This window comes from Tricharina praecox, assembly GCF_024521635.1.
Source record: "Tricharina praecox strain CBS 144465 chromosome Unknown BZA05scaffold_15, whole genome shotgun sequence".
Lineage (NCBI taxonomy): Eukaryota > Fungi > Ascomycota > Pezizomycetes > Pezizales > Pyronemataceae > Tricharina > Tricharina praecox.
The window spans coordinates 771,306-786,582 of NW_026250417.1; the positions used below are offsets into that span (position 1 = coordinate 771,306).

At 52.6% G+C, this 15,277-nt stretch overlaps 2 protein-coding genes across 2 annotated transcripts; one reads left to right on the plus strand and one right to left on the minus strand.

Annotated features, from left to right (window-relative positions):
• The first annotated feature begins 1,667 nt into the window (after nt 1–1,667).
• Nucleotides 1,668–3,906, plus strand: BZA05DRAFT_69650 (D-arabinono-1,4-lactone oxidase-domain-containing protein). The gene is made up of 2 exons (XM_051488568.1): nt 1,668–2,863; nt 2,924–3,906. The coding sequence occupies exons 1-2, from the start codon at nt 1,838–1,840 to the stop codon at nt 3,467–3,469; spliced, it is 1,572 nt and encodes a 523-aa protein (XP_051338769.1). The 5' UTR covers nt 1,668–1,837; the 3' UTR covers nt 3,470–3,906.
• Nucleotides 3,907–10,022: 6,116 nt separating this feature from the next.
• On the minus strand, nt 10,023–14,436 carry BZA05DRAFT_401032 (uncharacterized protein). The gene is made up of 12 exons (XM_051483956.1): nt 13,958–14,436; nt 13,805–13,884; nt 13,201–13,740; nt 12,878–13,148; nt 12,582–12,822; nt 12,187–12,530; nt 11,434–12,133; nt 11,236–11,368; nt 11,125–11,181; nt 10,687–11,074; nt 10,497–10,630; nt 10,023–10,446 (listed from the first exon to the last, which is right to left on the minus strand). Exons 1-12 carry the CDS (start codon nt 14,149–14,151, stop codon nt 10,280–10,282), a joined length of 3,249 nt encoding a protein of 1,082 aa, XP_051338770.1. The 5' UTR covers nt 14,152–14,436; the 3' UTR covers nt 10,023–10,279.
• Between the last annotated feature and the right edge of the window lie 841 nt (nt 14,437–15,277).

Genomic DNA, 15,277 nt, shown 5'->3' on the forward strand with positions numbered 1-15,277 from the left:
GATATAGTTACATATCTCCTACCGGTATGTAGGTCAGCGTCGAGTGTTCACTACCATACTACCGTACTACTGCTCAGGTTCCTGGTTCATTGCTATTTACAATCATACCCTGACTTACGTGGGAGAGGGAACCATGTATGATGTACGACATACATATGTAGGAGGGGTAGCTACGCTATTCTGCGGGGTAGCTGGTATATGACTGTAGGACAGCCCCCAATACTATGTATAATGGCTAAGGGAGGGCCATGACGACCCTGACTAGAGTACATCATACTCACCACTACTACATACTCCCTCCTCCGCCAACGGACAACCAACCAGCCAACCTCACGATCGTATACACGGTACCTAACAACCGGAACAGCCCAATTCCACGCGCCTCACTCCTCGGCATCATGCCTTTTTGCTTTTCTTGCTTTCAGGCAGGGGATTCGTCGTTTCCCGTCGAGTCGGTCGAGTCGAGTCCTGATTTTAAGGCCATCATCTAACCCTGTGACGAAAGATGGGGAAAGCAATGGGTTGGAATGGGTTGGAATAGATTATAGACGTGCGTACATAGTCACTCGTATTTTATCGTGAGCGGCGGGGGGTTAGTTACGTGCGATATCTCTGGCTCGCGGCGATCACTCGGTCAGGCCCCACCCGCAGCCCATGGCGGAGGCAGTGGAAACCCAAGCCCAAGATACCGGTAGAGATGCCTATGGATTCGTATGTTCCAAGTACGATACACATTTGCGCAAGTATTTTTAGTCCTCGCGAGTTCCCATGGTACCGGACTGCGCAGTGCGCATAAATATCCAGATTCTCGGCCGGATCGGAGTGCCAAGTGGTGATTGCGGGGTGGTATGTGTCCTGCGGAAATTGACAGAGACTGTCGGATTCCCACTCTCTCAACCAGAGTATTGTAGAGTCTACTTTTCTCCTTGACATCGATGCAGAATGAAGCTGGTGGGCACTGCACATACAATTAGGTGGATATCAAGCGGCCTCAGCCTTCAGGGTTAAAGCCCGCTACATAAATGGGCAGAACGGCCAAGGCTACGTATGAAGACTGAATTCTGATCCAGAATTTATATAAGACTTTGATCATATGTGAGCACGAATCTTCATCTAAGAGATTTATCATTGTCCATGAGGCCCATAATGAAGACCGCGATTGTTACGCATTGGTGTGACATGAATGGAGATCATGAGATGTGCAAAAAAGGTTCCTTTCACGGCCAAGTCCTCCGCACTGAGCAGGGTGAACTCGATCGATCATCGGCGGGCCGCATCTTGGTGTAACCTGAATTTATTCCCCACTTCCCGCCCATGCCATTCTGTCATTGTGGACTCGGACCCGGGCGTTTTCGCTTCGCTTTCGTGAAGATATGATACCTGTATATTTCTACTCTGTTCTGGCCTTCATGTCTTGCGACATTCACGAGAAACCGTGGCAGCGGATCTCTGCAGCGTGGTGGTGGTGATGGTCCTGCAGAATCAAACCCCCGCATATGCCTTCATATTATTGTAGACCGTTCTTCCGTATCCTATGGAACAAGCCCACGTTGTTTACACTTACGCTCTCTTTCGACTCGGTCCGCCAGCCGTAATAGAAACCTTCCATCTCTCTCCGACGGTCCTGATACGTGCCCGCCTCTAGATACTCTATCGCTACCGATAGCGGAGACTTTCCCGCCAGCCGGAGGCTAACTAGACTGCCCCGCTATCGTCGCAGGCGAAATCGCGGGGTCTCGTTTATAAGAGCATAACCTTCCCGCAGAGACTTTCTGCAAATCGAATTGACCATATAGATACATACTTTCGCCGCCCTGTACGGTATACTTCTTCCGCGATGGATCCTAACGCCTACTCCGAGTTCCACGCCTTCACCACCCCGGCCATCGCCGCCCTCTCCTTCGACGCCGCCACCTCCCGCCACATCCCCTTCCGCGCGCGCACCCGGCACCGACACGCAACCTGGGCGCGCACGCACTTCAGCCGTCCGGAGCTGTACCTGCAGCCGCGTTCGATCCCGGAGCTGCGGCTGATCGTCGACCTCGCGCGGAAGCTGGGAAAGCATGTTGTCGTTGTGGGCTCGGGACACTCGCCCAGCGACCTGACTTGCAGCGCGTCGTGGATGGTGAACCTAGACGAGTTCCACGGCGTGGTGGCGGAGGAGCCGGAGAGCCGTGTGATTACTGTGCAGGCGGGGATGCGGCTGCGGGATCTGATCGTGGAGCTCGAGGCGCGCCGGTGGGCGATGCCGAATCTCGGCAGCATCACCGACCAGAGCATTGCCGGCGCCATCGCGACTAGCACCCACGGCAGCAGTCTCAAGCACGGCATCCTGAGCGAGAGCGTCGTCGCGCTGACTATCATGCTCGCGAACGGGAAGGTCGTCGAGTGCTCGCGCGAGCGCAATGTGGATCTGTTCTGCGCGGCGCTGGTCTCGCTCGGTGCGATCGGGATCGTCGTCCACGTCGCGTTCCGCGCTGTTGCCGAGTATAAGGTCCGCTGGGAACAGGAGGTGGTCAAGCTCCCGAGGTTCTTGAAGTCCTATGATAGCGTGTGGGATGAGAGCGAGTTTGTGCGCTGCTGGTGGTTCCCGTACTCCGAGCGGACGATCGTCTGGCATGGAAAGAAAGTGGAGGAGGAGATTCAGTCGCCGCCCGAGAGCTGGTACGGCGCGAGCTTTGGACGGTATACCTACGAGGCCCTGCTGTACCTTGCCATCTGGTTCCCGAGCACGATGCCGTACGTGGAGCGGTTCGTGTTCAAGATGCAGTACGGACTGGAGGAGGGAGTCAAGGGAAGTGCCGTGGAGAACAGCCACCAGGCATTGACCATGGACTGTCTATTCTCGCAATTCGTGAACGAGGTTCGTCCCACCACCTACCCGCTTCATCGCGGCAACAGCTAACCAACTCCGGGGGAACAGTGGTCGATCCCGCTTCACAAGGGGCCCGAAGCCATCACCCGTCTGGAGCACTGGCTCAACGGGCGCAGCGAGCTCTCCGGCATCCCCATTTCGTCCGCCGGTATTTTCGTGCACGCGCCCATCGAAGTCCGCGTCACCGACTCCAGCACTTCCAGCAACCCCCGCGCCTACCTGGACCAATCCATCGCTGACGGCCCGACCCTCTACCTCAACGCGACGCTCTACCGCCCGTTCCTGCGGAACATCCCCGAGTGGCGCCGCTACTACGAGGCCTTCGAGTACCTGATGAAGGACCTGGGAGGAAAACCCCACTGGGCTAAGAACTTTGTCACCCCGACCGCGGACGACGTGTGGAGCATGTACCCCGACATGGAGAAGTGGGTGCGCATCAGGGAGAAGTGCGATCCCACCGGCGTGTTCGTGGGCGACTGGCTGAAGAGATGCATTCTTGACGGCCAGGAGGCAAAGAGGGCCGTTGCCGAGGAGAAGGCTGGAGAGGGAGACGGAGGGTTTGTGGTCGTTGGCGATGATGGCCAGGAGATTTGAGATTTGATCTCCCATCATTCTCCGGCCCCCGCCCCGTCTGTTCATACCTTTCTTTGGAATTTTCATCGGGCGGTTTTTTCTTCTTTTTTCTTCTTTCTTTTTCATCGGCCAGCTTATTTCCCCACTCTATGTATGGTGGTCGGTACCCTTTTCTGGGTTGTTTTACCACGGCGTTTGATGTTTTTACAACGATGGGATTCGGTTTAGGGGGAATGCCCAAGTCTCTGACGAACTGTATGTACATAAGTAAGCAAGACACACTTCCGCAGGCTGCAGGAATAGCATGTAAGACAAGACAGGATACGGGTGGTCACTGGTCATGTGCATTGTACGCATATTGTTTCACATTCACCGAGCACCTCTGTGAGTGAGCAATGAGCATGCCATGCGTTTTGTTTTGTTTCGTGGCTGGCCTAAAACCATAACACTGGGGGAACATCCTCACGAGTCACCAGTTGATGATGCGTCAAACTAAAGCAAAAAATATCAATTCAATGATTTTCACATCCACCCATTGCCATCCAATCCAATCCTATCCCATCCCATGCAAACCCGTTCAGAGTCACTAGAAATACATCAAGAGAAAGAAAAGATAGTGTAACGTTCCCATACACGACGGCGACGACAAGCAAGCCAAGCTCCAACGAGCAGGCTTCAGGTCCAATCCAGCACAGCAATTCGGACCACAATTCATGGGGGGCGGAACCATTCACCCAGCCATGTGGGGAGGGCAAACAGGAAAGAAAGAGACAAAAAAGGTCTAAAGGGAAGGAAACGGAGGGGTATAGGCAAGAATAAGCCACTGTTTACAAGAAACACAACAGGAGTTATCTGTCAAGGAATGAAGCCATCGGGATGCACCAAAAATTGAAATCTCAACAAAAAAAAGGACGAGGAAAACCAACCAGCGCGCCCCAGCACCCGCTCTGTAAACAAAAATGCAAAAATGATAACCTGTAGGAAAAGGTTTATGAGGTGAAGAAAAGAAAAAGAAAAAGGGAGTAAACCAATCGGTTGCTCATGAACGGGCTGGAGGGGACTGGCTGATGGCTGTAGCAGCACCAGCATATTTTACACTTGGTTCGATCATTTTCATCGAGAACGTATTCAGACATTCATTGCCTCCATGGCTTGTGGAAGTCCCATCAGCCCCAGACTTGGCTTCCCCGATGGTTGCCACAGCGCGGGAATCTTGGCGTCGTCCCAGGTCCTGAAGAGCGCCTTAAACTCCTTTGGTGCGTCGCCCAATATGACGTTGCCCGCTGGGATGAAAGGTCTGTTTTCTACCGATGTCGCAAGAAGGGCGTACTCCTGCGTAAACTGGAGTGCTGCCTGGAATTCTTCCCGCCTGGACTGGGATTGCGATCCGATGACACTGTGATGTTCGATCAGTATACACGCATATAGCAACAGTAGGGGGTTAGACCCACATGTAAAACTCGAAAAACGCATCGGCCACGTAGATTTCACGAGGATCCAGATCGTCCTGACAGAACGGCGTAATCTCGATCACCTTACATGATGTCAGCTTCATGCACAACGTACGACAAAACAGATAAACTTGCCTTTGACTGCATTTGCAGATTCACTTTGAAAAGCCTAGCAGCATACTTCTTGCTAGAAGGCCTTAGGTTCCAGTAATCGGCTGACTGGACCTCGAAGCGCCCGCCGAGAGCCTCCCAGAAGGACTCTGGCTCCTCTCCTTCCAAACACTCGACAAGTTCACCCAGTCCAGATATCTCAAATCCGACGAGCCGTGCCACTCCAACCTCATCCGGCATGGCACCCTTTCCTTTCCACAGATAGACAGCTGCCCCTTGCCGGGAGAGAACATACGAAAACCCGGAGCAAAGACTCGAAGCGTCAAGGTCAACCTCATCGAATGCCACCCCGCCAAAGAAGTTCCTCCCGCAAAGCATAAATGAGCTATCGATAGGTGAATCGTTGTCCCGGGTACCTCGCCGTGTTACGAGGATGCCGCCGATAGCGTGGAAAAACGTCGCATTCTCACGGCCTTGCTTCAATTGAACCTGTACTAACGTAAGCAAACAAACATACGAACGAAGTCGAAGGGGCAATTACGAGTCTCCCGCCCTCTTGCCTTGCCGCCTTGCGTGCGAATAGCTGGGCATCCTCAATTTCACTTTCGGAAACCATGGATCCGCTCCACAAGTACACCTCCGCCTCGTTCTTCCCGAATGCATTCTCAAAGCGATGAGTGCACAGATACATGCAGTTGTCAAAGAAAACATGATGCTGTTCCTTGGGAATAGGAGTGAGTCTGCCATAGCCGTCGATGTCGGAGACTTCAAAGTGTGTAGTCTTCACCTTCTCAGCCGCGACAACCGGGTTAGATGCAAGAATACTCATAATGTCGAAGTCAATCTTATTGGCACGGGATGAAGGGCCTGTGAAGAATTTGGACAACAATTGGGTGTCATCATTTTCGGCAGCACTAATATCCGGCGTCGGCAGCAAAGGTGAAACAGATCTTGAAAAAAGCCTGGGCATCGGCTTCTCATCGTCATCTGGCTCCATCACTGAGACAGGAGCTGATAGTCCTGAAAATCCCGAGATTCCAAGGCTCTTTCTATCGCTATCACGCTTGGGCAACCTGATGGGCGACACTCCGGCGCTTGTGATGGAGTCCACCAGGTCATGGACTATGACTGGCGAAGACTTCAGTGCACTCAATGAGGGCTCTCGGGTAAGCACGTTTGCAGAGGGTGTCTTGATAGGAAGCGGGGTTTTAATCGCAGACTCCTGCACTGTCGCTGGCTCAATGGAGAACTTCTCATTCTCTTTAAGGCTGGAAGCGGAAATATTTCTCAGGACTGGCGACTTGGCGGGGGTAGGTGACTTCGGCTTTTCAGGCTTAGGGAAGGGACTGCATACGACCGGGTCCACTGTTAAGGTGCTCTCTGGCTTGGAATCCTCTGTAGCAGGTTGATCGACCTTGGTCGGTGCCCTCCTCTTAGGCCCTCTAACTCTTCCTTTGGTGATCTGTAACGATTATTAGCCATAGAACTAGAGCTGTAGGTATTCACATACATGATTGAGGGGAACCGCGGATTGCGCAGAACCTCCAGTTGATTTGGATGCATCCTCCGCACCTCTCGACGACCTAAAGGCATTCCCGCTCGCAGCCGTAGGTGGTCCTCGTGACAACAGACCCAAAAGGTTTGGATTGAACCTTTCCGCAAGTGTGCCTTTCTTCACAGGCTCGATCTGTGACGGGGAGAACCTCTTCTTCTCAGGCTCTATCCGTACAGGAGCGAACACCTTCTTCTCGAGCGCCGAGGAGGGTAAGTTCTTCTCGAGCACTGAAGATGGTAGCTTTTTATCGAATACTGAAGGGAAGACCTTCTTCTCGGTCACTGGCGAAGGAGTCTTCTTCTCAGTCACTGGCGAAGGAGTCTTCTTCTCGAACACAGATCTCAATTCCACGGGAGTCTTAGATCTCGGCTCAAAGGGTCCAGGAGTTTTGGATCTCGTTTCCACCGGTCCGGGAGTCTTGGGCCTCATGTCCGCCGGTCCGGGAGTCTTAGACCTAGTTTCCACCGGTCCGGGAGTCTTTGGCCTCATGTCCGCCGGTCCGGGAGTTTTAGACCTCGTTTCCACCGGTCCGGGAGTCTTTGGCCTCATGTCCGCCGGTCCGGGAGTTTTAGATCTGGGTTCCATTGGTCCAGGAGTCTTAGATCTTGGCTCCACCGGCGAAAATGACGACGACGTGGGTTTCACGGGGGAGTCTGAATGTCTGAGCGAGCCCTTCGCAGAAAGCAAGCTCTCCTTCAGGGGATCTATTTTCGGCGCCTTTTGGACTCCTCCCGTATTGTTCAGATTCGCCTTCCCAGCCAGAATATTGTCCTTCAACTCGTTGGGCGCCCTGTAGTTCTGTGTTCTTGTCGATTTCAACCGTGACATTGCATTGAGGAACGGAAGCTCTTCCTTCTCATCGCCTTTACCGGAATGCGGGCGAGGTTTCAACGAAGCGCGGAAGTTGATCTGTTCCTTTGGTTTTGATGTAGGTTTGGCGGAAAGGTCAATCATAGAATTCCTATTGGATCCGGTCGACGACGGCAATGTATTCGTTCGGTTAAGACCATAGATGGCTGGCTTATCAGCAGCCGACAGCTTCTTTTCTGTGTCATCATCCCTTTTGTACGAGCCCGTTGTCTCGGGTGCATTCTTCTCATTCGCTTTTTTCAACGACTCGTAAGAAGGTATTGGGTTTGGATATAGAATGGGAGTCTTAGCAGGAAGCACCGGGGGTTGGCCGAATGGCGAGAGTTCAACAGGTTTTGGTTGTGGCTTTGCAGGCGCCATCGGGGGCTGAGGATTGTCGGTTCCCTTCTTCAAAGCAGTCTCCAGCCAGGACGATTTGGTTGGGCTCCATCGTTTGGGCTCAAAGGTTTTCCCAGGAGAAGCCGGTGGAGTGCTATCTCGTCGTGAGTATCGATTTGTGAGTCCTTCGGACGTGGTGTTAGAACGACCGCGGATTGGTTTGGCGACGGGTTCTGCTTCGGGCTCGGATGAAAGGTCTTCGGGAGCAGGAGTTGATCCCCTAGATGTTGGCAACAGGACCGGCTCATTGCCTCTGGCAAACACCGAGTTGCTCCTCGAATGACCACTACCACTGCTAACTGACTCCGCCCTACTTCCATATCTCTTGTGCATGGATCCTTCCCTTTTCAACCTCGCACTCTGTACAAAGCCACCAACACCTTTTGTTGGACTTGGGGTACGGTCCCTCGAGTCAGGTGAGAGGCGTTCTTGACTCGGGCTCATCAGGGGAGCGGCACGAGAATCCTCGACTTCAAATCGACCGGAAGCATTGCTAGCTATTGAAGGTGATCGCGCAAGATCCGATGGCGGAAATCTCTCAGACTTGAGGGAACCGCTTCTAGCGACTCTTGTAGTTGACAGAGAATCGAATGCCGTACGTGGAGAAGCTTTCTGGAGTTCTGGGATCTCGGCCTGCATGATGCTGCTATCACCAGAGGACGGTGACATCCCGGGCAGGGACATTTTAGAAACACTTTCCATCCTCTCCTCTTCCGCTTTCCTTAGAGCACCGGATGTAGCAGCCCGTTCCCGTGTTTGACTGAACCATGTGGGCTCCTTCGATTGAAGGTTCGCAGTGATCTGGGCTCGACTCTTTTCTGGTGAATCCGTCGATTCACCAGCATTAGGAGATGAAGGTGATAACTTCGGCAACCCCCCATACACACTGCCATGGAAGGATTTTGGACGACGCTGCCAGGAGAGTGTGGGTGTCCGTCTCAGAGGAGCTTCGCTACTGGTTGTTTCAGTGGCATCAGTAAGCTTCCCCGTCAACTTCGCCAGTGCCGCATTCGTGCCGGTATCAACGCGTTCGGCGGTATCGTCGCTATCCCGGGTTTCAGGTCGGGAGACAGCGGATTTCAGGCTAATCGGAGTTCCACCTGGCGAGTCCTTCTGTGGCGAAAGAGAGCGAGCTCGTTCTGCGGGCGTGGTACATCATCAGCCAACCATCGGTAGTGGTGAATTGGATATCGATAGAATCTTCAAGAAATAAATACGTACCGTCTCGCCTAGCCCGTCGGGCTTCTCGCCCGGCCAAGATCTCGGCTTCGAGCTGCCTCGCCCTATCGGCATCCTCCTTGTCTCGTTTATCGCCCAATTCCCGTATCCGCAAGAGGAACTCGCTAACATCTGCACCGCCGTCTCCTTCCATAGCGGTCGTGTAGGCGGGAACAAGAAGGTGAACCGTAGCAAAACCGGAGAAGTATAAACCTCCTAGGGCTGATGAATAAGAATATGGAGTTGAATGAGGCAGAGACGAGGGGGGTGTCCGAGGAGGGAAGAATCGTTGAAGCTGAAGTTCGGTAGATACGGAAAGGACGGCGGGTCGAAGCAGAAGGAGAAGGGAGTGTTGTGCTGCTTGCGAGATGCAGAACCAAAAAGCAGGAAAGGTTGAAGATCGAGGAAGTTCCGCTTTGGTCGTCGAGACCGGGAGGGGCTCTGTAATACTGGGGTTGCGAGCGCTGATCTGAGCTTTGGCGTCTTGGCTCCACTAGCCACGTCACGTGTCGTATAACAACTCCAACCGGCGGGTGCAACACGCGGAAGTAAACAAATAGGTAATGCTGAGACACCGATTACAGAGAATAGGGGTTATAGCCGCCCGAGACGAGCGCCGTAACAAAGTTCGATATATGGTTTGCCTGGTCGTTCAGCGTTAATTCCTTGTGCCCTCAGAGCGTCCATCTGCGATCACTCGCCATTGCGCCTAGGCTACTAGTCGGTGCCTGCGTGCAAAATCCCTCAGCTTGGAAGGTCCAGGCACGAAGCAGAAGCAGAAGATGTCAGCGTGGCAACAAAGCCTTCGCATCACTATCTACGGCAGTTGTATCCCGAGAAGAAATTTGGCCAATAGTATCGTCGGCAATTAGAATAAAATCCAGGATCAATGTAGTTGATGCTCAACTTGAGCTGAGGTCTGCATATGCATACCGCGCCGCTGAAATTGAAACAAGCAAAACAATGATAGATACTCGGGCATTGCCTTTTTGCCAATCAAACGGACGCATTTCTTTTCGCTGGAGTGTGCAACTTTCTCGCTAAATAGGACCGCGATTCTCTCAAAGAGGACGTCTGAAGGGCTCACTATCGATCGAAAGAAAATGGAGTTATCCTCGACCGAGAGTAGAGCTCTGGGAGAATCAAGCTTCATGATGATTTTATAGCCCACATACAAGAATATTACAGGAGTTTGGTTCATGGATTAAGCATTCTGCTCATCCCTACGACAATTAAACTCCATCCATTCTACCACGCAATCCTCGCAACAAACCCCTGCGGCCATCCCCTTATCACAAACTTCCTCATCTCATCAAGCAGCAACAGAACAACTCCAAAAGCTGCAGGGAGGAACCAGTACTCAAGAGGTATAGTTGTAGATCCAATCAAGTCCTGGAAGAACGGGATGTAACAGACTGCACAATGTTAATGCCATTCAGCCATGCCAGGGAGAGAGAGGGCTTACAGATAAATACGATGATGATACCACACCCAATTGCGGGGAAAAGGTATAAGTTCCTGGAGTAGTACGGTCCCAACGGCGGCATTTGCGTGATACTCAACCGTCTCGTCCTCGTAGCCATGAGGTTAAAGAATTGCCTGTATACACAACTCATCAGCAGCGATTCACCCTTTCCTCCATCGGTGGGACATACATGACAACAAGCGTAACGAAGTACACTGAGCTGGCCTCATTCACCGTCCTGGTGATGAAATCAGGATCGTACTTGGAGTCGATATTCCCGTAAGATAGCCAGACTGCGGAGAATGGTAGGCCCTGGCGTTGCATGTACCAGAAACTCATTGCCATGCTGCAGACACACTCGATCATGCCGATGCAGAAGTAGGCGTGGAAGATTAGTTTGCCGTCGACAAGGTGCTCAGTGCGGTTGTTGCGCGGCTTGCGTGTGAGTGTATCGGACTCCGGCTGTTCATAGGCAAGGGACATGGCTGCTATGCAGTCGGTGAAACAGCAGATTACGATCATGAGGAAGGAAGACAGGATCTGTGGGAGCCCGAAGAGTACGTTGATCATAATGGGCCCTGGGCAGTCAGTTTATGATCAGTGAGTGGAAATAGAAATAGCTACTTACAAAGCTCACTGAAAGTTCCAGCTGGCAGGAGATAAGTGATTGTTTTTCGTAGATTATCTATAAGCGTATCAATATCAGGGTCGTGACTTCTCTGACTTGGAACATGCATACCAAACACCGTTCTTCCAGCCCGGACAGCGCCGACAATCCCCTCGAAGCTGCCGAGAAGAATCATATCCGCAGCCTCAATGGCAACTGCACTCCCGGAAGCCAGAGCAATTCCGACATCGGCTGCTTTCAGCGACTATTCGTACACAAATTAGTCAGTTACAGTGCATCACGCAGTAGAAGCATCAAACTACCACGAACCGGAGCATCGTTAACACCATCCCCCGTCATTGCCACAACCTCACCCCTCTTCTGAAACTCCTTGACAATCCTCAACTTCTGTTCTGGCGTGGTCCGCGCAAACACAACCTCCTTATATCTCGATAATTGATCCCACTGCGCCTCATTCAACACAATCAACTCGGACCCTTCCAGGACGATGGCCCCCTGGAATCCCGTATCATTGTCGAACCACTCTTCATCCTTCTTCTCCTCGTGCTTAACATACTGCCTATCCAGCGACGTAAAGTCTTCGACCGCAGCGGGAGGAACAGTAAGAATCCCACAGGAGCGGCCAATGGACTGCGCCGTGAGCTTGAAGTCACCAGTGACCATGAACACACGGATACCCGCGCCGCGAAGGATCTCGATAACCCTTGGAATCTCGTCGCGGGGCGGGTCGACGATTCCCACTAAGCCGGCCAGTCTCATATCTGTTGCGGCTAAGGAAGCGACCTGATCGGCGAATTCGGCCGTGTTTGGAGCCCAAGGGAAGAGTGACTTCGGTACCCGCTTGCTGGCGAGGAGAATAACACGCTTTCCGTCCATAGCCCATTGTATCTGTGTCTGCTGCAGGTTCTCACGCCAGGCGGAGGTGAGCGCCGCCTGGGAATCGTCGGGTAGCAGCAATGAGCCGCACCGCGGGAGGAGGATGTCGGGGGCGCCTTTGATCATGAGGATACTTCACGGTCGAGCAATCAGTAACGGCAAACACTTCTGGACACAACCACTTACTGTTCACCGCAACAATCATCGCCTTCACCCACCACTTCGGCGAATAGCGAGAGCATGAACTTATTCTTGCTGTTGAATGGCACCTCGTAGATCCTCTTCCATTTATTCCGCAAGTCTGCTACTGGGCCCAAACTTTGCGCGAACCGCAGGATTGACTGGTCAGTGGCGTCGCCGTGGACTGTTTGCAGCTCCAAGGGAAGATGGAGAGTGGCTGCGTCGAACTCGCCGGCGTTACACAGCCCAGCGATGGCATAGACCTCGAGCATAGCTGGAGTAGGAGGCCCGCTGTGGGGGACTGTGTGCTTGTCATAGCCGATGCAAAAGTCCGTGACGAACATCTTGTTCTATGGCATTGTCAACAACAATACGTCTAGAGCGCGAATGTACGCACGCACCTTCGTGAGTGTTCCAGTTTTATCCGAGCATAGCAATGACACTGAACCAAGCGTCTCGACCGTTGCGAGTGATTTGCACAGGATGTTATTTTTCCTCATGGAGTGCGCAGTGATCGTAAGACACGTTGCGAGGGCAATGGGAAGACCTTCCGGAATGAAAGCCACCGCAACACTGACGCAGTCGACGATGAGGAGCGGAACATCGATCCACTTGGGATACGACCTCCGTAGCCAGGCAGCCCTGTGGTGGTTTCCGTCAACACTCTGCACCCATAAGACTAGAAGGAGCAACTTACCAGAGAATAATCACGAGAATAACCACAAACAGCACCAGCCCGCCAATAACCATAACGAACCTCATAATCTCCCTCTGTAGTGGCGTCATTCCCTTGCGGGGGCGACTCGACAACTTCGCAATCCTTCCAAAGACCGTTTTGTCACCGGTGGCGACAACAATGCCAATGCCATTTCCGCTGACGCAGTGAGTACCTTGCAAAGCTATGCAACGGGTTTCGAGATAGTTGGGGTCAGTAGAATCGACGGTGGCCAGCGAAGGCTTTGATTCTCCTGTTCACTGGTCAGGTTCCCATCGAAGCTATCATTGAGCGCGAGGGCTTACCTGTTAAAACCGATCGATCGAACTTCAGGTCCATTGAAACCTCCAGCATCCTGAGATCGGCCGCAACCTTATCACCAAGCCTGACATAGAGGATATCTCCAGGCACAAGTGCAGTCGATGGGACTTCAGTCTGGTTACCATCCCGCAGCACCAGACACTTATCCGGCAGCATGGACATAATTGAGTTCATAACCTTCGATGAAGAGTAATCCTGCCACGCATTGAATCCTGCCTGTATAGCGAAAACCAAGAGTAGCACAATACCGAGAGCTGCATTGGCAGGAGCGGGCGGATTTCCGAGAGGCTTCCATGCGATGAGAACGAGTATTCCACCAGTGAGGAGAAGTGAGCCGAAGCCGCCGAAGAAGTACATGAACAGCTTGTGGAGAAGACGCGAGGGAGGCGGTGTTGGAATGTTGTTGCCATACCATGAGACCAACTGTGGAATTTGGTCTGAACTGAGGCCGGTGGTGGGGGAGGACTGGAGACGCTCGTAGATATCCGGAAGAGGGACCACGTGCCATTGGAGTTCGGCGATTTCTTGAAAGGATTCATCAGATACCAGCGCCACGATAGGAGGAGGTATTCAAGAGTGAAATTATACCGTCGGCGAGTTCTTCGGCGTAGGATTTCTGCTTCACCTCCTGCTCCTTCTGCGATTCGGTACCGTCAAGCTTGATAGAGCTTCACCAGAAATCAATCACATGCTTCCACGAGAATCCGCAAGAGGAGGAGGTAGGAGGTGAGGTTTCAATACAGTGCACGATATTCGACGGCCACCTGTGCCCCGAGGGACCTGTCTCTGCTCAACCCCGAGGCCACACTCCTGATGGACATATCGGTGTACTGTCGTTGCAGTGGAAACCCATGACGAGCATTGACATTGTTTTCGACATCTTGAAACTGGATGCGGGTTTGGTCTTTGCTTGCGGAGGTGATTTCGTCGGCCATTGATGAAAAACGAGATTGAATGAATAGGTATTTTCTCTCTTCACCCACTTCTAAGGCCTCTATATACAGCGAGGCAAATTTGCGGGACGTGGGTAAGAGGCCGCACGTGCGATGGTGAGATCCCTCTGTTACGGGCGCTGTAGCTATTGAGACATGAGGTTATTCATGACACTGCACTTGTCCCAGCCAGCCAATTCCCATCTCTGTCGCTCTCACAACTCAACCGAGTGACGACATTCAGCCCGAATGGCTATGCTTAGGCCTTCCTAAATTCTTCAAACCAGATGGTGGCTCCGACTGGCGATGTGGGTAAAATCACTCATATATCCAAACCATCGGTGCTCTCGGGCTGTGCAAGCTGCTGCAACGGCCTGACCTCCGCGCTGTCGTTCAGAAACAAGCTCACCGTGCAGATCTGGTAAATAAGCGCCCCCGCCTCGCTTATGCGCGCCAGCTGCTGGATGGGGTTATGGTGCTCGAGTCGAGTGACCGGATGGAGGCATGAGCGGTGCTACCCTGGAATCTGTTGGTCACGATATTGCTGCCACTAGAACCGAGATATGAGCGATATTCGGATGGAAATTTTAAGGCCATATGCCGCGCCAGTGTTGTCGGTTTGGAGGAGCGGTCTGCTGTAATTGAAAACTCCTGTTATTTGGTTCCCCTATCGAGGTATCCTGTGTATACCCGGCGGACTTCGCCTCTACCCCCATGCTGCCGCCTGTACCCGGGTCCTGTCACTTGCCATTGTCACTACCAGCTCCCCCCGCACCCACTCTGACCCAGCGGTACCTACTTTCTCTTTGGATGATAGTGCTGGGGAGTTCTGCCCACATTGGAGTCTGCAAATCAAACTGCCCATCACGAAGGAGTCCCACAAAGTGCAATGGCCTCAGTCAGAGAATTCCGCAACCCCAAGTTCGCCTCAGTCAATCCTGTGTCGTTTCCTGGCTAATGTTCGTCACTCGAACCAGCAGCGTCTTGGATTTTTGTCCTCACGATCCTACTACTGATATCCCCCAATACTCACAATTCCCTGGCTCGTTTCCAAAGAACCAGATCATCCAACCCAAAGAGATAGAAATCGTAGTAGCGATGTTGTTTTTAGTTGGGTTCCCGTCATAGC

Coding starts and splice junctions, on each gene's coding strand:
- BZA05DRAFT_401032 (XM_051483956.1), bottom strand. CDS start 14,151: ATGGCCGACGAAATCACCTCCGCAAGCAAAGACCAAACCCGCATCCAG. Junction 13,741..13,804: donor CGCCGAAGAACTCGCCGACG/GTATAATTTCAC, acceptor AATCCTTTCAAG/AAATCGCCGAACTCCAATGG. Junction 13,149..13,200: donor CGATCGATCGGTTTTAACAG/GTAAGCCCTCGC, acceptor ACCAGTGAACAG/GAGAATCAAAGCCTTCGCTG.
- BZA05DRAFT_69650 (XM_051488568.1), top strand. CDS start 1,838: ATGGATCCTAACGCCTACTCCGAGTTCCACGCCTTCACCACCCCGGCC. Junction 2,864..2,923: donor TCTCGCAATTCGTGAACGAG/GTTCGTCCCACC, acceptor CCGGGGGAACAG/TGGTCGATCCCGCTTCACAA.